The sequence below is a fragment of the Eretmochelys imbricata genome, chromosome 7 (assembly GCF_965152235.1).
Source record: "Eretmochelys imbricata isolate rEreImb1 chromosome 7, rEreImb1.hap1, whole genome shotgun sequence".
Classification (NCBI taxonomy): domain Eukaryota; kingdom Metazoa; phylum Chordata; order Testudines; family Cheloniidae; genus Eretmochelys; species Eretmochelys imbricata.
The window spans coordinates 25176354-25198752 of record NC_135578.1 but is presented as its reverse complement, the minus strand read 5'-3'; the positions used below and the strand labels follow the sequence as shown (position 1 = coordinate 25198752).

Here is a 22399-nt window from a genome sequence, read left to right as displayed (position 1 = left end):
AGAGACTAACCAATTTATCTGAGCATAAGCGGTTAGTCTCTAAGGTGCCACAAGTACTCCTTTTCTTTTTGCGAATACAGACTAACATGGCTGTTACTCTGAAACCTCTCCTTACGATGCGTATGATAACCAAGTTGGGCCATTTCCAGCACAAATCCAGGTTGATTTGTGCTGGAAATGGCCCAACTTGATTGTCATACATATTGTAAGGAGAGTGATCACTTTAGATAAGCTATTACCAGCAGGAGAGTGGGGTGGGAGGAGGTATTTTTTCATGCTTTGTGTGTATATAAAAAGATCTTCTACACTTTCCACAGTATGCATCCGATGAAGTGAGCTGTAGCTCACAAAAGCTTATGCTCAAATAAATTGGTTAGTCTCTAAGGTGCCACAAGTACTCCTTTTCTTCTTGGAAGATTAGTAATGTTGTCAGGCTTATTTTATACATTCTCGTGACCATGCAGGACAATTCTCAGTCCGGTTTAAGGTAAAACTCACATTGACCTAACTGGCCTAAAATTATAAGACTCCCACCAAAAACTTAGACCTGATCCTGTGGCTTTCATATGCTTACATTACACTCAAGGCAAGAAGAGTTTTAGTGTGAGTAAGGCTTTTAGGAAAGCACCCTAACATGAAGTAAGGACTACTCATATGTATATAGTTTTTTAGGAGGTGGCCTGGATCATATACTAGAAAACATACCAATCTTGATTCAGCAATAACATCATGTATACTCCTCAGCATAATATCTTCCACTTGGATCAGCCACTTCTCCACAGCACCTCGAGCTTCAGAAGTAGAAATGGTTGAAATCAGTTCCACTCGCTCACCTTCAGTGCTATACATTGCCTGAATATCCAGGTTAGGAAGGAAATGCAGCTTAGCAATGCCCTCAAAACACTTTTTCAAGTGAGGCTGAACTCTGAGAGGATCTTTTGTCTCTGATAGGATCTCCAACATTTCATCATTAGACAAGAAGAAAAAACTAGAAAAAGATTCACAAAAATGACAGAAGTACCAAGTTACCATATGTGTCAGCCCAACTATACAGCAAAACATAATTTCAATCATCTTTAGTTTTGACGTAATCAACATGCAGCCTACCGAGGAAAGAACAGGCGCTTCTTTTCAAGATAAGCATTAAGCCCTTTCATGATTTTGTCGAGAAGCTCGTTACATCCCTGAAGTTTCTCCAATAAACCTGTCAATGAAGTGGCAGCAAGAACCTGTAACAACAGATATATAATCTCCATAAGTGCATACAGTAAGTCACATACAGGGCACATGTACAAAGAAGGTTATTAAGGTGATAAATACATAGCACATGCTTTTATCCTTTAAGTCTTAGGTGTGAGTGCAGGTATAGTTCAATTCATTGAGTATTTTTACTAGAAAATTATTGATAAAAATGGAAGGAGGATAAAATTCTTTTCTTTTGGGGCCAGATTATTTCTGAATCAATATATTACCTTAGGGTCTTTGACACAATACTTCATAATGTCCCTCCAGTATCTGTCCACAGTCTGAAAGAGACGTCCCTCTTCTGGCATCTGTTGCATGATGTCCTCAGAAGAAAAGATGGGCTCCAAGTAAAGCCACTGAGCTTGCACTTTCAACCATTCATCAATAGTCTCCTGAATGCGAATAAGATGGTCTTCCCATTCCTTAACAAACATATTAAAATTATTGCCAGGATATATTCATACCCCATAAAGTTAAAGAGAGAATCAAAAGTAAAGAAACCAAACCTTATGGAGAGCACAACATGTTCTGTCTCCCGAGGAAACTTAATATAAACAGAAAAGTAAACCACTAGGAGGATTAACGTTCTTTCCTATACATGCATTACTTACACAGTTTGAAAAGTCTAACCTTCCAGTAGACTAGTTTCCCAAAGTGCTGATAACGCCTTTGAATGGCGTTTCAGATCACTTCACTACTATCATCGTTTAATAATTTTATGTTTAGGTAACATTCATTATGATACTTGAAATCCTACTCACCTCTCCATAGCCAGGAGAGTCTTGCTCATAGCAGAACTAGGACAGATCCATATTACAGTAGGGGGGCAGGATTTGAATGGTCTGTGTAAAGAGTACACACCACCTATGCTTCAGTGAGCCCATCGGTGTGTGGGTTCCCTGCATGCACTACCAAATGAGATTTTGGGGTGGTGGCAGGGACAGTAGATCCACCAAATATTCCCCTGATGTGGGAAGGGTGTGCAATAACTACTGAGACTATTCTAGCCCTGAGGTTAGAATAACAGCGGCAGAGGGGCTCCACTCTCTGTTCAGCACCCTGAGGAAAGTAATTCCTTCCTCTGCCAGCCCACCAGGAATCTCCCAGTGTACAGCCCAGCTGCAAAGGCATGCCCTGAGGCCAAAATTTGGCTCATAAAGACTAGATCACCGAGTACTTTCATTACAGATAATGAAGCCATTATTATAATCATCAGCAAGAAGGGTTAGAGAGTTTATATAAAATGTTGGTTTCCCAGATTAAAGTGATGAGGATATTCTGCTGCAGTTGGACTTGGCCCAGGAGGAAGAGAGAAACCATGACTGGGAGAATAAGGGGGAATCTCAATATTTAAAAAAAATAAAAATTAAAACAACTTGTAAAAGATTTTATTTAGAAACACCCATATCATCAAATTTTGAAAAATTAAATCCAACAATAATGCCACAATTATAAAACATTAGGCCAACTATATAGTTATCACTTGAATATAAGTGGCCATTTTTAAAAGCAAATAAACATTTTGCCTCTCATACCTTGATTTCTTTTTCAAAAGGTTTAATGAAAGGCGATCCTCTCATTGTTTGAGTTTTTACAATCTGATCATCTAGAATAGTCTGAATCTCATCCACTGCTGACAGAATACTAACTCCAGTCTCACGATAAATGCTTGTATGGAAGGAAACAGACTCCCATATTTCCATCATAGCGTGCATAGCTTTCTCTAAAGAAAACTCCTATTGTATAGAAAGAAGGAGATATTTTATAGTCACTGCACTAATTTTCTTTGGTTGACACATTCAATATATAATCTCACATACCCAGATAAATCTTACGAGAATTGTCACTAGTACTAACAGCATGACATTGTTTTCTTTTATTATTTTTCTTAACATTTCATTTGCTGAAGCATAACAAAATAATACAGTTAGGTAACACTGATGCTACAACACAAAAGTCATAAATGCAAACAGATTCAAAGTTATAGCCAACACTCCATCCAATAGGTCATGTTGTCAGTGACGAGCTCTCAACAGACGCAGAAAGTTATATACAACAATAAAAGGAGAAAAAATCATTAAAATAAGCCCCAGAAACCAACACAAAAATATACTTCGCTTTTCATTTGTTTCTTAAGAGATTTACAGTCAGACCTCTGTGCTCACCTTACTTGCGCCTACACTTATGGTTTCAAATTGCTCCACGTAAGGGGCTAGGTTCTGCTTTAAAACTTTTCTTAGGGTAGTTCCAGAGTCTGGAGTTAAATCATATCCTATTATATCTGACATCTGTTGCCAGTGGCGAGTCCTTATGCCTGGGTTACAAAGGATAGTCACTGTGGGGATATTCTCCTAGTTGAGAAAAAATTTGCAAAACAGAATTTCATCTACGTAAATACAAATTTTGCAGATAATGTGAATTATGATCCACCTATATTAGCTCACCCTCTTTCCCCTTTGCAGCTAAACTCTGCATTTCAGCTAATACATCCAGAGAAGTTGAATATTAAATGACTGTCCATAATATACGTCTACTATTATTTTCAAAACATAATTCCACATACCACTGACTCTCTGGAAGACGTGCCACTGTTCCTGATATCTAACAATCTTTTCAAACAATGTTTCCGTATCAATCTAAAACCTGTCTATTATAACACTTTCATCAGTGGATCTGCACTGATGATGAATTATAGATAATAATTTTGCTATTGTACATGCATTCCTAAGGGTGAAACAGAAGGCTTTTTACCTGCCAAGACCCAAGTTCAGATTTTCTCCTGAAACAACTGATGACATGAGTGACTTCAATTAATCCCTGAACAGTACAGATGGCTTCTTTCAAAGCACTGCTTCAGTTGTTACCAAACATTATTCTTTAATTTTTTCTGAAGAAATACAGAATCATGAACTTAGGTCTTCGCAGGTGCATAAAAAAGTAACCAATTTTTGACTACATTTTGTATTAAAATGTACTTTCTTATACAATTGTTCTACTAGTAATCTGAGAAAAAATACTATTTTGTATCTGTGTATTTTTTAATTCCAGTTTATTTTTAAATACAAAAGGGGCACATAGTGATGCTTACAAAGCCTTTAGCTGCCTTTATGTCTAATTTTCAGAATTCCCTATTACAGTTCTTAGATACGCCTCAAAATCTGTTTCTTTTACTGTAGCTTTTTCCATGGCAGGAAGTAATCGTTTTATTATTTATATAACGTGTAAATTAAAAATATATTATTAATTCACTCTTTGGTTATTCATATACCTGAAAATTTGCCAAAACTTTAGGGGAGAAATCCTGGCCCTACTAAAATCAGTTGAAGTTTTGTCATTGATTTAAATTGGGCCAGGAATTCAGTCTAAATACATACTTGTTATCACTTGAAAAGCATTACAGAACCAACACTCCCATGAACACTGCATAGCAGGACTTGAAAAAAATCTGTCATAGCAGCTCACTACTAATATTTTGGGTTTGCTCCTTAGAAGAAGGCAAGTTCAGCATCACATTTAAATTATGAAGATGGCAGTGAAGAATATCTTGATGAAAGAATCCAAATGGGCATTTGCGTGTCAATACATTTTGACCTATACTGCACCTTCAGGTGCACTGAAGAGGCACCATCTGTCTGCTCAGCAAGCAAAGTTTCCTGATTCTGGCTGAATCTCATGCTGATCACACTGATGTAACTGCACCAACATAAAGTGGGGCTTAAACTGGTGAAGTTTAATCCAATAACTGAACAAAGCAAACTGTGCCAGTTTAAGTCCTATTTTGCACAGATACCACATGTCTACATTAAGGGTTTATATTATGAGTGTATTGGGGCTTGTCTACACCTACAGCATTTAGTGAAGGTGCTACGTACCCCAACGGGAGGGCTTCTCCCAACAGCATAGGTACTCCACCTCCCTGAGAAGTGGTCGCTATGTTGACAGGAGAAGCGCTGTCCTCACCAGGGGTTAGTTTGTATAACTGATTTTCCACACCGCTGAACTAAGTAGTTGTACTGACATAAACTGGTAGTGTAGGCCAAGCCTTGATGTAGTTGCACTGGTGCAAATTCCCTTAATGTAAACAGGGAATCATCAGCCACAATTCCTCCTGTGCACCCTGATGCAGCAGCTTGATCTCTTTGAAGAAGTGCAGCATCCTCCTCATTCTTCTCCTGCTCCCATCCCCAGTCCTCTCTTCCCACTTCCAAGTAGCGACTGCCCATAAACTGTAAGTGGAGTACAGACCTACACTCCCCTAGCCACATCCTCAGCCCCTAGGCCTGATCTTTCCAGGGTCAAAGGGGGTGAAGTGAGAAAGTGACTTCTTCTCTTCTCCTGTGCACCCACTCAGGAGCCAGAAACAATCTGACCCTTAAAATATATCTATATCAATCATTCAACTTTCCACAAAATTCAGTCATTCACAAGGGGTTTCCCCCCTTCATTTCTGTGAATTATCAAGTTACTACTGTAACCAAAATGGATGTTTCAGATATTGTAGTATCTACTTGGATGAGTAATGATCTTAGGATTTGCCCCTAAGTGCTAAGTATTATCATCAATTTTTTTTAACCTTAAAGTCTTTGATCTGTCCCATTATTGATGAACACATTATAATAGTTCGATTTTCCTTCTTTTCTTCTTCCAGCTTCTCTTCTACTATGGCTCTGCGATGCAGTGTCTTCTTCTTTTCTAGTTCTGCTTTCTTCTGCTTTTGTTGAAAAAGCTTCAACATCTTGTATATCTCTCGAAAAAACTCATCTACCTCAGTCTCCATGCTTTCCCCATTCAGGTCCAGGAAAGCACCATCCATCCATCTGGGACAAAAAACAAAATTATAATGCATCTTATACAAGAATCAGAATGACAAATATATCATGTACCTACCTAAAACACATTTTTAAATTTTAAATATACTATTTGTATCATAAACAGAAGTTTAAAAAGTTAAAAGAAACTTTTTAATGGATGTGCAGCTAATGTTTTTAATTCTGTCATTCTCTACAAAATAATAATAATAACAACGAAGAAAGCACTCACAGCTGTTTAGTAGCATCAGGGCTTTCACAGGGTATAGTCACTAGAAGGTAACTACCATCTTGGATGGGTATGTACTTGGGGTGGCTATTCCCTCCCCCCACCCTCGGCTGCTCACACCATTGCGGCTACATTCTATTTTTAGTGCAATAGCTCAATCAGAGTCAGAATGAATGCGTCTCCTAGAGCTGGAAATTATACATCCAGTTAGGAAGTGTATACCCATTTTCACACACTTTAGACCTGTCACTATTATAGCTTATACAGCAGTATTTACCCACCACAGGTAACATCATAATTTGAGCAGGTCTACATTCCATTTTGGGAGTGCAGACAGCCTCAAAATTGAATTCTGTTATATAAATATAGATAGTGTCCCAGAGAAGTATGTTTCGGATGCCCAACGCAACCAGCAGAGAGGTAAATCTCTGTGGAGTGGGGTGGGGCGGGACTGGGGAAGACACGGTTGGTCCGACTGAGCCATGTCCCCCGCAACCAGAACCCCCCTGATGAGCTCCACTCCCCCTGCACCTGGACCACCCCGATGAGCCATCCGCACCAAAATCCCCACCCTATCCTTCCTCTACCCCTGCATGGCATCTGGAGCTGGGTCAGACCCACCCTCAGATTTCTCCTCTGGCTGTAGGAAGCTCTGCAAACTCCCCTCCCCCTCCCCCACCCCTGCCCCACGCGCTTCCTGTACCTGTTGCTCCTCAGCTACACTGTACACTGAGGAATCACTGTACAGGGAGCTGCTCCCCCATTCACCCAACCCCTGTGCATCCAGACCCCCTCGTACCCAGACCCTCCGACTGAGACTCATCCCCCCTGCAACCAGAACACCCCCCGCCCCCGATGAGCCCCACTCCCCCTGCACCTGGACCGCCCCGATGAGCCATCCACACCAAAATCCGCACCCTATCGAGCCCCAACCAGCTGCACCTGGATCCCCACCCCCACTGAGCTCCACTCCCCAGCATCTGGACCCCCACTGAGCCCCCCACACCCAAACCCTCCCTACCCCCGCTGAGCCCCAACCATCTTCACCTGGATCCCCTGCAGAATCCCATTACCGTTGCACCCAGAACCCCCCAACAAACCCCTGTACATCCAGATCCCCCCGCACCCAGATCCCCCCCATCTGCCCACACCCGGATTGCCCCACACAGAACCCTTTCAACCCATACCTGGATCCCACACACACTAAGCCCCTCCACACATGAATCCTACCTTGCTGAGCCTGCCTGCCCACACCTGGTGCACCTGTCATGGAGGGGCAGAGTTCTGGGATGTTTCTGGGGCAGGCCCAGTCCTTGAGCTATGTTAGGGTTGCGTGCAGATTCACTGCTTAGTCAGGGTCCGGGAGGGAGAGGGAGCTTCACAGTGATCTCTCACTTCTGTGATGCCAGTGGCCTGTGCTCCCTAGTGCCATGCTGGAGCTTCCACATTTATTTGACAAATAAAATTTGCAGAATTTTGTATAATTTTAAAATATTGTGTGCATAATTTTTAATTTTTTGGAGCAGAATGCCCTCAGGAGTAAATGTAACTACAATATTTATATTCCAATCAATTTATTTTATAATTATATGGTAAAAATGAGAAAGTAAGCAAGTTTTCAGTACTAGTATGCTGTGACACTTTTGTATTTTTATGTCTGATTTTGTACGCAAGTAGTTTTTAAATGAGGTGAAACTTGGGGTACACAAGACAAATCAGACTTCTGTATATCTATACCTGGATAGATATAAACACAGAGATGAAAATATTCACATGCAGGAGTTAAGCCTCAAAATAGCTCACATATCTTGCATGGAAAAACAAAAGCAACCTGAATCTTTTAGCCTTTTCCTTATTTAGCTTTAAGACTATCAAGTACATAATTACCGTTTTTCTGTTCGTTGCCATTTCAGTATAAGAACAAAAAGTTTCTGATAGGGCTCGATATTAACTTTTAAACTCTCGAGAACAGGATACTCAGTCAACTCCCACTTGAAGAGAGTTTCTTCTTTATTAATAAAAGCTACTGTTTCCTCAGCTTCCTGTATGCGTTTCTGCAATGCTCTCATGTCAGTCACATACTGAAATCAAATGATTTTATATCTTTTGAAAATTATTCAACTTATGCTATGAATAGACATAATTACATGATATTAAAAGAGACAATAAATCATTGACTTTTCAAAATGATAAGTAAATTTGTGAGAGTTACAAGATACTAGCCTCATGCTCTTTAATAAAGACAATAACATGGTCCTCAAGCAGATGGACTGAGTTTTTCCACAATGAGGACAGTAGATTAATGCTCAGAAAAACAAAATAAGCATAATTTTACTCTTCTCAAATTAAAGCATTGTAAAAAAGTGTTCTCAAATTTTTTGAGTTTCAATGGTACATTGTAACAAAAAGAACACATATTATTAACTTCTCTGTAGTTAATATGTAGTCTTGGCAACTGCGAATCCCAAGTTTAAACTAGTTTCATGCTTTAAGATAATTTTTTTTAAATGTACTTAATTACTCAGTGAAGGAGTCAGGAATCTTCCCATTTAAGCAATTTTTTAAATTCAAAATATGGCAGGGAGTGTTTAGTGATGAGGGAAGGGGACTGGGACGTCATGAAGTTTCAGATCCAGCATTCAGTCTACTGTTCGTATACAATGGTGTTTTGAGATTTATGTAACTGGACAATTCTTATTGAAATTACTGACTGAAAACCCCAACAAACCTAACTTAGTGGTTTAATTTCCCAAAACTAAACATACTAAAATCAGCTACTGAAATCATGGCCCCTGTGAAGTCAATGGCAAAACTCCCATTAACTTCAGCAGGGTCAGGATTTCACCAAGAGTGTTTGCACAGCCTCAAAAGCATTTGCTTCCATATCTTTAATATCACTCCACTCTGTGACTACCTATTAACTGATTTAAACAACGTCCTTATGGTAAATTTCCCCTCCAATCAGAATATTAGTGCACTATGGTAGTTAGCGTGAAAGTGGGTGTCTAATGACTTTCATCAGCATAACAGTACAGCAATAGAGCTTTAATATTTAACTTTGTGTTTGCTACATCTTTTTTTAAAATCATAATCCTATTTCTTGTATTAAGCATATGTGACTCTTTGAACCCCCTTTATACTATGTATCAGACCTGTTGCATGCGATCCAGTTCTGAGAATTCTGTAAACTCTTCCATACAGCGAGTCTGCCTTTCTATTTCCAAAATAAGCTTCTCACGTTTGGCCAGTAGTTCACTTTCACCTTTACGTTTAGATTGTTCAATCACCTATAAAATAGATAATTTAAATGTGTTAAAAGAAAAAAAAGCTTGCAGTAGACATTTGAGTGATCAAACATGTTGCATCAATGTTTTGTAAATAAGAGTTATCAGCATGGATAAAGAGAAAATAAATAGTACAGATAGATTATTTCCCTTGCAATAACTGGAGTTCTTATAGAAGCTTTTGTCCACAATGATCCTACTATGGGTAAGTGGCTTGCAGTTATCCCTCAAAAAGATAGGTGATAGGAGTTTTATCTAAATAACAACTGTAGAAGAGTCCGGCAGAGCAAATTAGGCATCTGACCTAGAAGTTGTGACAATGGACTAGTGATTGGTAAACGTATGAACCTAACCACAAGTACAAATTTCAGAAATAGGCACCTCTCTGAAACAAGCCAGAGATGTCAACTGGGCCCGAGTAGAGTGCATCCTAATTTAAGAGGGAAAAGGTAGTTTATTTAAAAAAATTGGAAATCTGAATGCAGTCTGCAAGTAGAACTGAGCAAATAGTTCATTTTTCAATTCAGGGACTGAACTGAAAACCAATAGGGCCAGGTCTGAGCCCCATATAAAAAGGAAATATGGTGTTGCAAAAGCTGGAAACCAAGAACATAAGACCTCTCTGAAGCATAAGATCTGTGATGAGATGGACTCCTTCCAAAGCTACTCTCGGGAATCAGTGTAGGTGAAGGCAGAGATCTCGTATGAAAAGTGCTCCTGCTTCCATGCAAAAATGATTATGCAGATGAACAGAATTACTCTAAAGGGGGAGGCAATTCCTGAGCTGTAGAAATAGGAAAAGTCTCAGCCTGACAGCATGAGGTTGGATGCAGAGAGACTCTCATCTTCAGAACCTTGGGCTCCAATACCAGGAGTCTCCCGGCTACTGAAGAAAAAGGAGAGACAGCCACCAAGGGGGACTCCAGTTCTGGAATGATAGTAAGGTCTGCAGGAAATGTAAAACCAGCCTTAGTAGATGAAGGAGACTGTACTGATAATGACAGGGCTCTGTCCAATGGTACAAATACTGGAGTCTCAGCAGAAATCTTGTCAAGATGTGGTACCAATGACAATGGGGCAGAGGAAGCAAGCATGGTACCAATGTGGTTTCAAAGGAGCCAGTTTAGACAAGTAAGCATGATGGTTTTTAGCCTTCTTGGTCAGTACTGGAAATGGCGACCAGTGCTGTGCCCTATCTGGAGATCTTTGCTCCTTCGGTCTTGGACAGGAGGAGTCACTGACTGAGCTGAGGAGAATGGACAAGAAGGCTTGATAGCAACATGAGGTCTCATAGAGCTAGCAGATCACTCAGCCCCCAGAGTGGAGTTTCTTCCTGTTTCAAAGCTGGTTTTGTTGAGTACCCCAGCTACAAGAAACTGCTCCTTAGGTGATACCTCAGAGTCAGACACACTTCATATTGACCTTTCTATAAAAAATAATTTTGAAACAAGCATCACAAGCCCTATCTGTGAGCTCAGTAAAACAAATACAGATGGTACACATGCTAGGGATATGAGACTCCTCTAAACAAAATAAACATTTTGTACACACATCACTGGGGCATAACAGTCTTTTAAAGCCCAAAGATTTGCTCTCTGCCTTCGGATGTATTCCTCAATACCAAAGCAAGACTCAAAGAAAGAAAAGTGCTTTGGATTTTTTTCACCCAACAGGCTTAAATAAAACTTTTTAAAAACTACACAAACTCTAAGCTCACTAACTATAACCTTAAACTATCTAAGAGTCATGGGAAAGCATGGGGATACTATGAACTCCAACTTGCTACCATGGGCAGTGCGAAAGAACTACAATGTGAATCATGTGGACTACTGCTCGAAGAAGTGGTGGAAGATTAAGAAAGTAAACTATTATGGACCAGGATCACAGAAAAACAACAACAGTTGCATATTCTTCATTAGTAAACTTTAATAGAATAATTGGAATTCCTAATTCTTATTTATCTAGAGAACAAAGTCACATGAAAAAATTAATATCCGGTACATTTAGAAAGAAAATAAAGCAATAATTTCTTCATATAGCAATGGTTGAATTTTTAAAAGGCCTAGATAAATCCCTCACATATGATGGTGATAAGCATGCATATTAAAAGGATGATATTCATTTCTCATGCTTCAAGGCACAAACTTTTTTGGGTCTGGAAGGAATTTTCCCCATTGTATAAAGTATTACACAATTGGCTAAGTGCATTCTAGTGAATTTTTATCTTCCTCTGAATTATCAGGTATTGACCACAGTAGAAGTAAGATACCAGACTTGCTAAAGACTTTAAGCTCAAATGACAGTTCTAATTTTCTATATTTGTAGCCTGCTGGTACTTGCTAAATATCTAATTATTATAGTCTCCATTAGTGCACTGGCTTCTTATAAATACATAAACCTGGTACCATGGCATTTGAGTGCCTTATAATGAATGTTATTATACACATTTATTTTCATCAGCAGTGAAAATAAATTATTCAAATACTTTACAAGGCCTAACAAATTAGAATATATAATGTACGAATAAAATATCTTTACATCATCATGTTCATCAAAGATGGGATTAATCTTCTGAGGCCACAGTAGGACTGTTGCATTCAGTGCCAGATCTTCAGGAGCAAATATAAAAACATCTAAAAGGTAATTCATTCGCCTTTCACATTCCTAAAAAAGAGATTCCACAAAAACTTGTATTTCAAGTTTGCTTATAGTATAGAATAGGATAACTGAAAATATTTATGAAGGTAAAACAGTGAATTCAGACCCATAATCCCTTGTTCCTCATTATCCTGATCCAAGGATGAAATCCTGGCCTCATTGATGTCATTGCCAAAACTCTCATTGACTTCAGTGGGTGTCCCAGATTTCGCCTCAGGACTATAAATTATCAAGGAATTGACCTCTCATTGCTTTGAAAGGCAATGTAACATGGAAAGTTCGTATGCAGAATCTTAGCATGTGTCTTCTCTGAAACTTGTTCCCCCTATAGTGATCACATCTCAGCTGCTGGGTACTATGCTTCTTGAGCTCTCCTTTTTTAAGGAGCTATAATAATATAGGCAATATAAAATTACATGTTGTTGTGTAGTTTCTTTTAAGTCAAATGAAGTTCAATTTTTAAAAAATTAGAAATCTATTAGAAGAGCATAAGATATTCAAGTTTATGCCTCCCTTAATGTGTAAACTTCTCTTATCTTACCATATTCTATTAACTTAATGTCTGTGTGAGGAAAGCCTACTACTTAGCACATATGCTCATCCTGCAGCATATGTTTTGTTTGTCATAGATGGCTTCAGCATCAAAGTGGAAAATCTGATCACAAATCACCTTGACCCACAGTACAAAACAAATCAGAGAGCCACTTGCCCTCTGAGATTTTAGGACTAGTGTGGATCTGTAGTGTTGTTTTAGATTCCTTTCTTACACAATTTGAAATATAATATTTCCTATTTTTCCTCCAAGAATAAACAATCACAGCTCAAACACTAAATAGAAGCATCTTCTTGTCAATCCCATCCAAACAATAAAAGGCTCATCTCTGACAATTACAGACAACATTTTAAACACCAGAGGCTGGCTGCAGCTGTAAAAAACCTGCACATTAACAAAACTGTATGTACCAACTGGTATCCTTTTGTGTCCCTAATTATCATATTTACACACATAAATGTAGTTTAATATGTGAGTGTGTATTTTTTGCAGATACAATCAGCTTCTAGTTTTTATAAATTTGGCCTTTAAAGTCAGGACCTAGAGACAGTCTTTAACTTGAGTCTCCTTCAAAAGACATACTGTGATAAAAATAAAACTTCAAGTCCAGCTCATTTGAGCTATAATTGAAGGAAAATCCTGCCCATCCTCTTCATGCATGTAAGCAGAGGGGGGTAGGGGGTGAGATGTATAAAGTTCACACAGAGGAAGCATTCATCTTGTGTTGCATGGATCCCAGATCTCCATGGTGTCCTTAAGCTCCCGTTAACCAGAACTTTTAGTTAATCTGGGTACAATGTACTGTATACTTAGACAATGCCTAAAAACATATAAAAACATGCTATGTAGCAAAGATCTAGATACAGGTCAGGGACAGTGGACTTGTCATTGCACACAGTCACCAGCTCTTTCCCACATGTGAGGGGAACACAGAGTATGGAGGACATTCTAGCCCAGTGGCTGGAGCAGCAACTGTGGAGCAGGTCCATTGTTACAGGAGATTTTTGATACCCAGCTCCACAGAAACTCTCCAGTGTACAGGACTGGAGAAGAATTTAAGCCAAAAGAAATATAGACATTTACCTGGATTTTTATGAGCAGTGCCTGAATACCTGTGGTTTTTGCCTTTTCTACATAAGCTATCATTTCCATCATTTCTTCTGTGGTCTCAGGAACTTTTAATGCACGCTCTTTAATTGTTTCAAATTCCTTGCATATTCTGTAAAATCGTATGTCAAAGTTTAAGATTTTGTTTAACTTGGTTTCTAGCTGAGCCATAAGACCAGCAATATGTGTATGACAGTTACCAAGCATTCCTGGAACTATCATTCCAATTATCTCTTTAAAATCACTGAGCCAAGTCCATCCCTGGTGTAATTCCGTGATTTCAATGTCACAGTGAATTTGGCCAATTAGCTGTAAGAGTCATATACATCCCTTTACTTTTACCCTTCTAGTAATTCTTAAAATATTTGTTATACAGTTGTTGCAGAAAAATGTTTTCTTTTTTTAAAAATAAGTACATTGAAACTTAAGCACAGTATTAGGGCCATATATTATTCATTCTCTCTCTCTCACACACACACACACACACACACTTTCTCTCTCTCTCTCTCACACTCACACACTCACACACACACACACACACACACGGTCTGCTTTGCATTATAAGAATATAACCCCATTTTGCCATTCTTGTGATATGGCATCATGAATTTTGGATAGTATTTGAGAATTTTATCATGCCATCATATAGTCTGATTTATTTCCTAACAGTTCATCCCTTACATATATAGATAATCTATAGATGTCTCTCATGTATACAGAGCCTCAAGAAATCTAGAAGTCCCTTCCTCTGGCCAATTCTGGCACTTTACTCTTGGGAAGCCAGGAATGCAGTGAAGTAGATCTCTTGCCGGGCAGTTTCCCCAAAACCTGCCAGCTCTGATAGAAACACTGTGCTCTTGCTGGAGTTAGGACCTGAAGTCCAGTAAAGAGACACCAGGCAATGCAACTCCCCTGAGATACTACTGACTTTCAGTTAACCAGGAGTTTTGGTTAATCAAGGGAGTAAAGTACTGTATATATTTATACACTGCCTAGACAACACAAATGCAACTATGTTAAATAATATTCCTTTCCAAGAAAGTGGCAATTTATAGCAAGAAAGTGTACTCACTTTTCATTTTCCTCTCTGTGATTAGCAACTATTCTCTCCATTAGTATATTTGCAAAGCTTTTTGCTTTATCAGTCAAACCCTGTTTCAAATCATCACAGTCCAAACGTACCATAGGGAAATGAGCTAGTAGTGGCAAACTCATGATTTCCTTAGCAAGGCTGAGAAACTCATCTATGAACTTCAAAATGACATGTACACATGTTAAATTGCAGAAACATTCTTTCAAATATTTAGATCTATGAATAAGAGTTATAAATTATTTAAAAAGCTTTAAAAATAATACTTTATTCTGATTACCATATTTATTCTGAAAAAAAAAATCCACTTGTGGATACCCAATATGGTTTTGTGAGCTTAATGGCTGTACACCTATTTTTCTCTATTCTATTTTTTTAATTATTGTACAGAAAAATTATGCATAAAATGTAGAATTAAAACTTACAGCAGTATATTCATCAAAATTGTGTTCTTCTGCTTCAAAACTCTCTATTCGCGTGTCTGCTGTACCATCTACAAGCCAACCATACCTTTCAACTGTAAGGTAATAATCACATTGAAACCACAATGCATGTACATAGAAGTAGGCTAATTATTTCACAAAATTCACTTCAAGTACTAACGTTGTCATACAAAATGCAGTCTTAGCTCACTTACCATATCTTTCAAAATGTTCTTTTGGACCTTCCAAATTGGCCTGGATTGCTCTCTTCAGTGTAGATGAGGCCCAAGCTATGACATGGTCAGCAAGTTCAGTGTCAAGGGTTACAGCGGTGGGCCCTCCAGCTAGCCAAGAATGTACTGTTTGAACATTCTAACAGAAGCAGAAAATGACAATTATATTAAAAAAGTAAAAGAACAACAATACAAGATTTAGATACATGTTCCTAAAATATAACTTGGAAAGGTTTTTTTAAAACTGGGCTTGCTGCTATTATTTATTTGTGTTGCAAAATCACCAAGAGACCCCAACCAAGATCGGGGCCCCATTTGTGCTTGGGACCACGTGTACACATGCACACCAAAACTCCCTGCCCCAAAGAGCCTACAATCTAAACAAATAAGATGGACAAAAATGTATTATTTCCACGTTACGGATGAGGAACAGAGGCATAAATAGATATACGGCACCCAACACCCTTACTCTGTGGTTAGCCCCATTGAAATCAATTAGGCTACTTCCAGAGTAATGTATCACTCAGTATGAATAAGGTTGTTGGAATCTAGCCTTCAGGTACTTGCCCACAGTCACCCAGGAAGTCTGTGGCAAATCTCAAGTCCCAGTCCGGTATCTTAACTATAAGACTTTAAACCCTCACACTTTAATTTAAGGGACTAGAGGTGTTAGCTATTTAATAGATATATCCTTTATCCAAAATGTTAGTCATTTGAATTAAGTTGATGATAACAACAAAAACAAAAGAAAAAACTCAGACTTTAAAAGTAAAAATCCCTCCTCCTCTCCACTGCTTAGTTCTACAGTCAGCAGAGTCTTCTATGACAAACATGACCGGAATTACTAATGTTAAAAAAACAAAACAAAACAAAACCCAGAATTTTTACTTATTATAATTAAAACACTTTCAGGCAGCCTAAATACATGAAAAGAACAAAATAAAAAAGGATGAGAGGAGGACACGACCATTTCTTTTTCCTTTAAAGGTCACCTTTAAGTTAAAATTCACCTTTAGGGGCAAGCTTCAGCCTGGCTTTCACCTATATTTGTGTGAATATTGCACATGCACATACACAGCCCTCACTTTACAGGTGTAAACACACATGTGCAAACTTTAAAAAAAATTCTAACATCTGTGCACAAGCAAGAAACAGTCACCAACTTTTTCCTGTAACTGTTGTTCCTCAGCTTGTGTTGCACATATCCATTCGACTGTAGGTGCGCACGCACCTTGTGCACAGTTATCAGATTTTTCCCTCAGCAGTACCTGTCGGGGTGGCATGAGTACCCTCTGTTGCCTCATGCCATTGCATGCAGATATGAAGGGAGAAGCCGCTCCCAACCCCTGACAGTTCCTTCTTATAGGAAACAGAGAGAAAGGAGGGAAGGGTTGGAATGGACTTATGCAACACATCTCAAACAACAACAGTTACAGAAAAGGGTTAGTAAGTGTTTCTTCTTCTTCAAATGACTGCACATGTCCATTCCACTGTAGGTGACTCACAAGCAATTCAAACCAGAGGTGGGCTTGGAATCTACTTGAACAGGATTGTAAGAACACCTGTCCAAATCTGGCATCATCTCTAGACTGATGTGAGAGAGGGCATAGTGCAAGGCAAACATATGGATCAATAACCAGGTGGCTGCCTTACAAATGTCCAGGATGAGCCAGAAAGGTCTCGGAAGCTGCCTGTGATCTGGTCAAATTAGCCATCACTCTACTTTGGGTGCAATACCAGCCTTTCAGTACCATAGATGAACACATTTGGAAATCAAGGAAGTGATCCTTTGAGTGGATACTGGATGACCCTTTATTCTGTCCAAAAATGCAATGAACATTCGTGATAAAGACCTAACTGGCTTAGTCTGATCAAGGTAAAAAGCGAAAGCTTTTCTAACATCTAGAGTATGAAGTTTTCCTTAATTTTTACAAGAACGAGACTTTGGAAAGAAAGTCAGTAAATAAATTGCTTTCTTAATATGGAAACTGGAAACCACTTGAGTCAGGAACTTTGGATGAAGTCGAAAGAGAACCTTGTCTCTAAGAAAAATTCTGTAAGGAGGCTCTGATACCAAGACTCACAGTTCCCCTACTCTCCTGGCTGAGGTAATAGCAACCAAGAAAGCCACCTTGATAGAAAGGTGTATCAGATAATAGATCTCCAGCTCCTCAAAGGGAAGACCCATCAACTTTGTTAGAACTAAATTTAAATTTCTACGGGAGGATCGGGCTATATACCTGTGTATATAATCTGTCCAAACCCTTCAGAACCCTGGTGGACATAAGGTTTGAAAAAAGCAAGCAGCTATCCAAGGGAGGGTGGAAAGCTGAGACAGCTGCCAGGTGACTCTGACAGAAATAACAGCTAACCCTCATTGCTTCAGAAACAATAATCCATTATATGGTGAATAGGAGCTTGAAGCAGGGAAACACCTTTCTCTGTGGACCAAATGGAGAATCTTGTCTATTTAGGAAGGTAAGCAGTTCTAGTTGAAGGCTTTCTCTATTTAGAAGAACTTCCTGCACTCCTTTAGAGCAACCTCCTTCCAAGGGTGTAAGCCATAAAGTATCCTCGTTGTCAGGTGAAGGGCATGCAGGAGGGATGATGTAGGAGGCCGTGGTCCTGAGAGATCACATCTGCATCCTGCAGGAGTAACAGTGGAAATCTTACTGATAGGGCTATTAGAGTCAAAACCCAATGCTGATGGACCCATGCTGGGGCTATTAGTATATGGCGAGAATGGTCTTGTTTGACTTCAGACAAGATCTTGGACAGGAATGGCAGGAAGACATGCAGCATGCCCTTCAACCAGGGTAGGAGAAAGGCATCTGTCAACGAACCTGGGCTGTTGCCTGCTTGGGAACAAAAAAAATGACTTTTTTGTTTGCTTTTGTTGCTAACAGGGGGAGTCCTACACAGCTGGAAAATGGAACTGGACACTTCTGGATGAAGAGACCACTCATAGTGGTTTGTGAATTACCTGGTGAAGTGATCTGCCAGAGTATTCTGAATTCCAAGAAGGTAAGCAGCGTTCAGGCTGATAAAACTGGCAATGCAAAAATTCCAAAGCAGAGTTGCCTCTTGGCATAACTTTTGTGGACTGAGCCCCGCGTTGTTTGTTTACATGACTATTGTATTGTTGGCAAACACCAAGGAATTCTGACCCGGGATATGTGGAAGGAATGCTATGCAAGCCAAATGGATGGCCCAAAGCTCCCTAATATGCTTTAGATTTTGGAAAGACCAAAGACCTTGCATCTGAAAGGGGTCCTAAGTGAGCTCCCCAACCTAAATTCGATGCATCTGTGACCAGGGTGATTGCCTGTTGTGGAGAAGCAAAGGGAACTCCCACACAAACCCCTGAAGGTTCTATCTATCAGTCCAGGGAGAACAAGACCTGAATAGTACTTGAATAACCATTTCTGTATGATGGCAGGCTGATGACTACGCCACAGCTAGCCAATCTTGCAGCTCCTTGAAGTGCATTCTGGCACGCTGCACCACACAAGTGCACACTGCCATATGCCTTAGAAGTTTGATGCAGTTTCATAATGTAGTGACAGGATGTGCCTTTAGAGCTACAGCAACGACCTCCATTGTTTGGAATCTCAGCCTTAGCAGGAAAGCCCTGGCCTTTGTAGAGCCCTGGACTGCTCCAATAAATTCTATTCTCTCTACAGGAGTCAGGGTAGATTTCTGCTTATTGATTAGGAGACCCAGTGTGTCAAAGGTGGACTGTATAGTTGCCATGCTGGACAGTATCTGAGATCTGGACTGGCTTCTTACTAGCCAGCTATCTAGGTAAGACTCCTGACTTTTACAGGAATGCCGCTACCACAAGCCTGTGTGATTTTTCTTTTACCACTTCCAGTTGGATATTCAAAGCTGCAGCCATCCTCCTCAACAAGTCCTGATGAGCTTTATAATCATTAGAAAGGGGAGAAGCAGACTCTTATCACCACCTCCTCAGGTGACAGAGAAGAACAGGTTAAGGGTTGTTGAGGTGGAACCTTCTCCAATTCCTCCCTAGAAGAATCCAAAGTACACAGGTCCCTGTGCATGGTACCAGACCCGGTACTGGAGGTAGGCAGATGCTGTCCTGTTGTAGATGTTCCCGATGCCCAGCCAACATAGCAGGGTGGGAATGGAGTAGAGCTGCTCTACACTGTGGAGGGAAGCCCCAAGGGTAGCAAAAGGCCCACTGAAATGGAGGTGGGACCCAGTTATGTCCAGGCCATTGGTCCTTGGAATGCTGAGCATGGGGTCTGCTGAACAGATCAGCTGAGACACATAAGAGTTTACCTCAAAGTCATCAAAGTCTGATGAAGAGCCCTCTTCCTCAGGTTGATGAGGAGCTGACCCTGTCAGTACTGGTGAGACCGGTTCCAAGTCTGCAGACAGAGGAACTGGCGAGATCATCACTAGCTTCCCTCTAGATGGAATCCTCCTGAGGTGCACTTACCGTAGCAGCCACTGGTACTGAATGGTGCGTCGGGGCTGGAGCCGGAACCATTGAAGCATATATGGCAGATCCCAGTGTTGGTGAGAAGTCCTGAATAGCTGGGGAAACCGGTATTGACAGGTTCAATAATTACTGAACTGCATCAAAAGCCTTGGTCGTAGATGGCACCAGAAAAGAGCTCTTGGCTCTGTGGTATTGAAAGGTGCATTGGCACTTCAGGCATCAGTTTCAACGGGCCTGTCCTAGGCTCTGGAGTGAGCGACCCCTCTTGGTTTAAGGACTGTGCCTGGGAGTGCCTCTTCTTTGAGCACTCCTCTGTGTCATTGCCTCCACTTGTTACTGTCGCTGAAGATCTAGAAAATGCCGGTATGTCTGAGTCTTTAGAACACTTATATTGCCTCTTCTTTGCTACTGCTGACAAAGGTCTGCCTCTTGAGTCAGTCAGACCAAGGGGAGCACTCCAAACAGATTTGAACATGCTTGGTACCTGCTCTGTGCAGGAAGGATCTGAAGACGGGAAAACTGCAGGCTCCATGAGCAGATTGTTGAGTCTAGCTGCTTTTTCTTTAAGCAGAGCTTGAACCCCCTACAAATGTCACCTTTGTCACTCACATACACCTCCCCCAGACTTTCAAGGCAGCTGGGATGCAGGTCATTCACTGGTATAGACTTGTCACCTGAGTGATAGGTCTTAAAACAAGGGGAGCAAGGCATGAGTCCGGTACCAGTACCAAAACGGAAACTTGTGATTCTATGCTATTAAATACTAACCTAAACTTACTCTTTCATCTAAACTATCTACAAAAATTTAAACTAGCCTAAAACTAACACAACAGGTACTATATATACTAAAGAGGGTAGAACTTTCAAATGCAAGGATAACAGCTCCAACAACCATTACTGGTCATATGAAGGAACTGATGGGGGTCAGGGATGGCTCTGCCCTTTATACCTGCATGCAGGGGTGTGAGGCAGCAAAGGGGACTCATGCCACCCCAAGAGGTACTGCTGAGGGAAAAACCTCCAACAACTGTGCACGAGGTGTGCATAAACCTACAGTGGAATGGATGCGCTTCAAAGAAGAAGTGTTGGGTTTTATGGGTCCAAACTCTATTTGTCAAGCTGCTCACAATGTTCTCACTGGGGAATAGTCTGTGAGACAGAGGGCATCCAGGCCTCCCTCTTCAGACTGTTTCGTGCATATGTTGCCATTGGCAGCAAATACTAACCATTAGATGGCACATAAGCAAGTTACTTCTGCTCCTGATCCAAGGCACACCAAAACACACCTCAGAGCTCAACATCCTGACTGCCGTAAGGAATCATGCTCTGCATTGCAGAATATTTGCAGCAGAGAAGATACACCAGGCTACATTTCTGCTTCTAAACTCTCTTCTGGCCAGGGCAGGATATGATCCTAAATTATTAACATCTTCATATACTCTGTAACGTTACACATACGAACTCCGGAGGTAAATAAAGATTAAACTGCACCTGCAGAGTCTGCCCTATCCGGGTCACTATAAACAGAATGGCTTCTTCCAGATCTTGAAAGTTTGGATAGAACTCCATTTTCTCATCATCAAAAGTCAATTCCATCTTAAACAATGGCAGCCATCTTTTGTCTTCAGGATCAAAGAGCTTCACATAAGCTTCAACGGTTCTTCTCAATAGCTCTTTCAACTAGACAATACCACACATTGACTTTATTACATGAGAACACAGAAAACTGTATCTCTTCCACTTTTTAAATAAATCAGGATGTCCATTTTATTTCAGTACTTTGAGCCTTGCCCAGAGTCTAATGAAATCAATAGGAGTCCTTCAACTGACTTCAATGGGGCATTAGATCAGACCCTTAAAAGTAACACCCACTTCTGTCAAAGTGTTTTTATCTGCTATTGTTACAATAACATAACTAATATTACTAGTACACCCAAGCATTACTATAAATGACAGACAGAATATGATAAATATTTTTCTTTAATTTTTGTTTGCTTACTTTGTGCATTTGAAAGCCCTTTGTATACATTAGTTTCAACTTTTTTCCTATAATTTTTTTTCAGGGTTTGATCCTGAACACACTTACACATGAGCAACTTTAATCCCACTGAACATTATTCATATGTTTATGTATTTGCACGACTAGGTCCTTAGTCAATTTCCCTTCTTTGTATGTGTGTGTTTGTTTTAAAACACAGCAGCAGGGTAGAGGATTTTTTTTTAAAATATGGGAAATATAATTTTGCAACCATGAAAACTGGCTGGGGAATTCATCAATTTTATCTCATTTTTTTAACTGATT

At 39.9% G+C, this 22399-nt stretch overlaps 1 protein-coding gene across 1 annotated transcript in view; it reads right to left on the bottom strand.

The window, feature by feature from the left end:
* Positions 1-22399, bottom strand: part of DNAH12 (dynein axonemal heavy chain 12) — a 169013-nt gene that overhangs the window by 132773 nt on the left and 13841 nt on the right. The window contains exons 8-21 of the mRNA XM_077821355.1: positions 21589-21777; positions 15612-15768; positions 15400-15491; positions 14957-15135; positions 13861-13996; positions 12105-12230; positions 9435-9569; positions 8170-8363; positions 5819-6062; positions 3411-3596; positions 2781-2981; positions 1473-1667; positions 1108-1229; positions 706-988 (exon numbers count right to left, since the gene is read on the bottom strand). Of these exons, the coding sequence (XP_077677481.1) occupies positions 706-988; positions 1108-1229; positions 1473-1667; positions 2781-2981; positions 3411-3596; positions 5819-6062; positions 8170-8363; positions 9435-9569; positions 12105-12230; positions 13861-13996; positions 14957-15135; positions 15400-15491; positions 15612-15768; positions 21589-21777 (2439 nt within the window). The remainder of the gene's footprint in view (positions 1-705; positions 989-1107; positions 1230-1472; positions 1668-2780; positions 2982-3410; positions 3597-5818; positions 6063-8169; positions 8364-9434; positions 9570-12104; positions 12231-13860; positions 13997-14956; positions 15136-15399; positions 15492-15611; positions 15769-21588; positions 21778-22399) is intronic.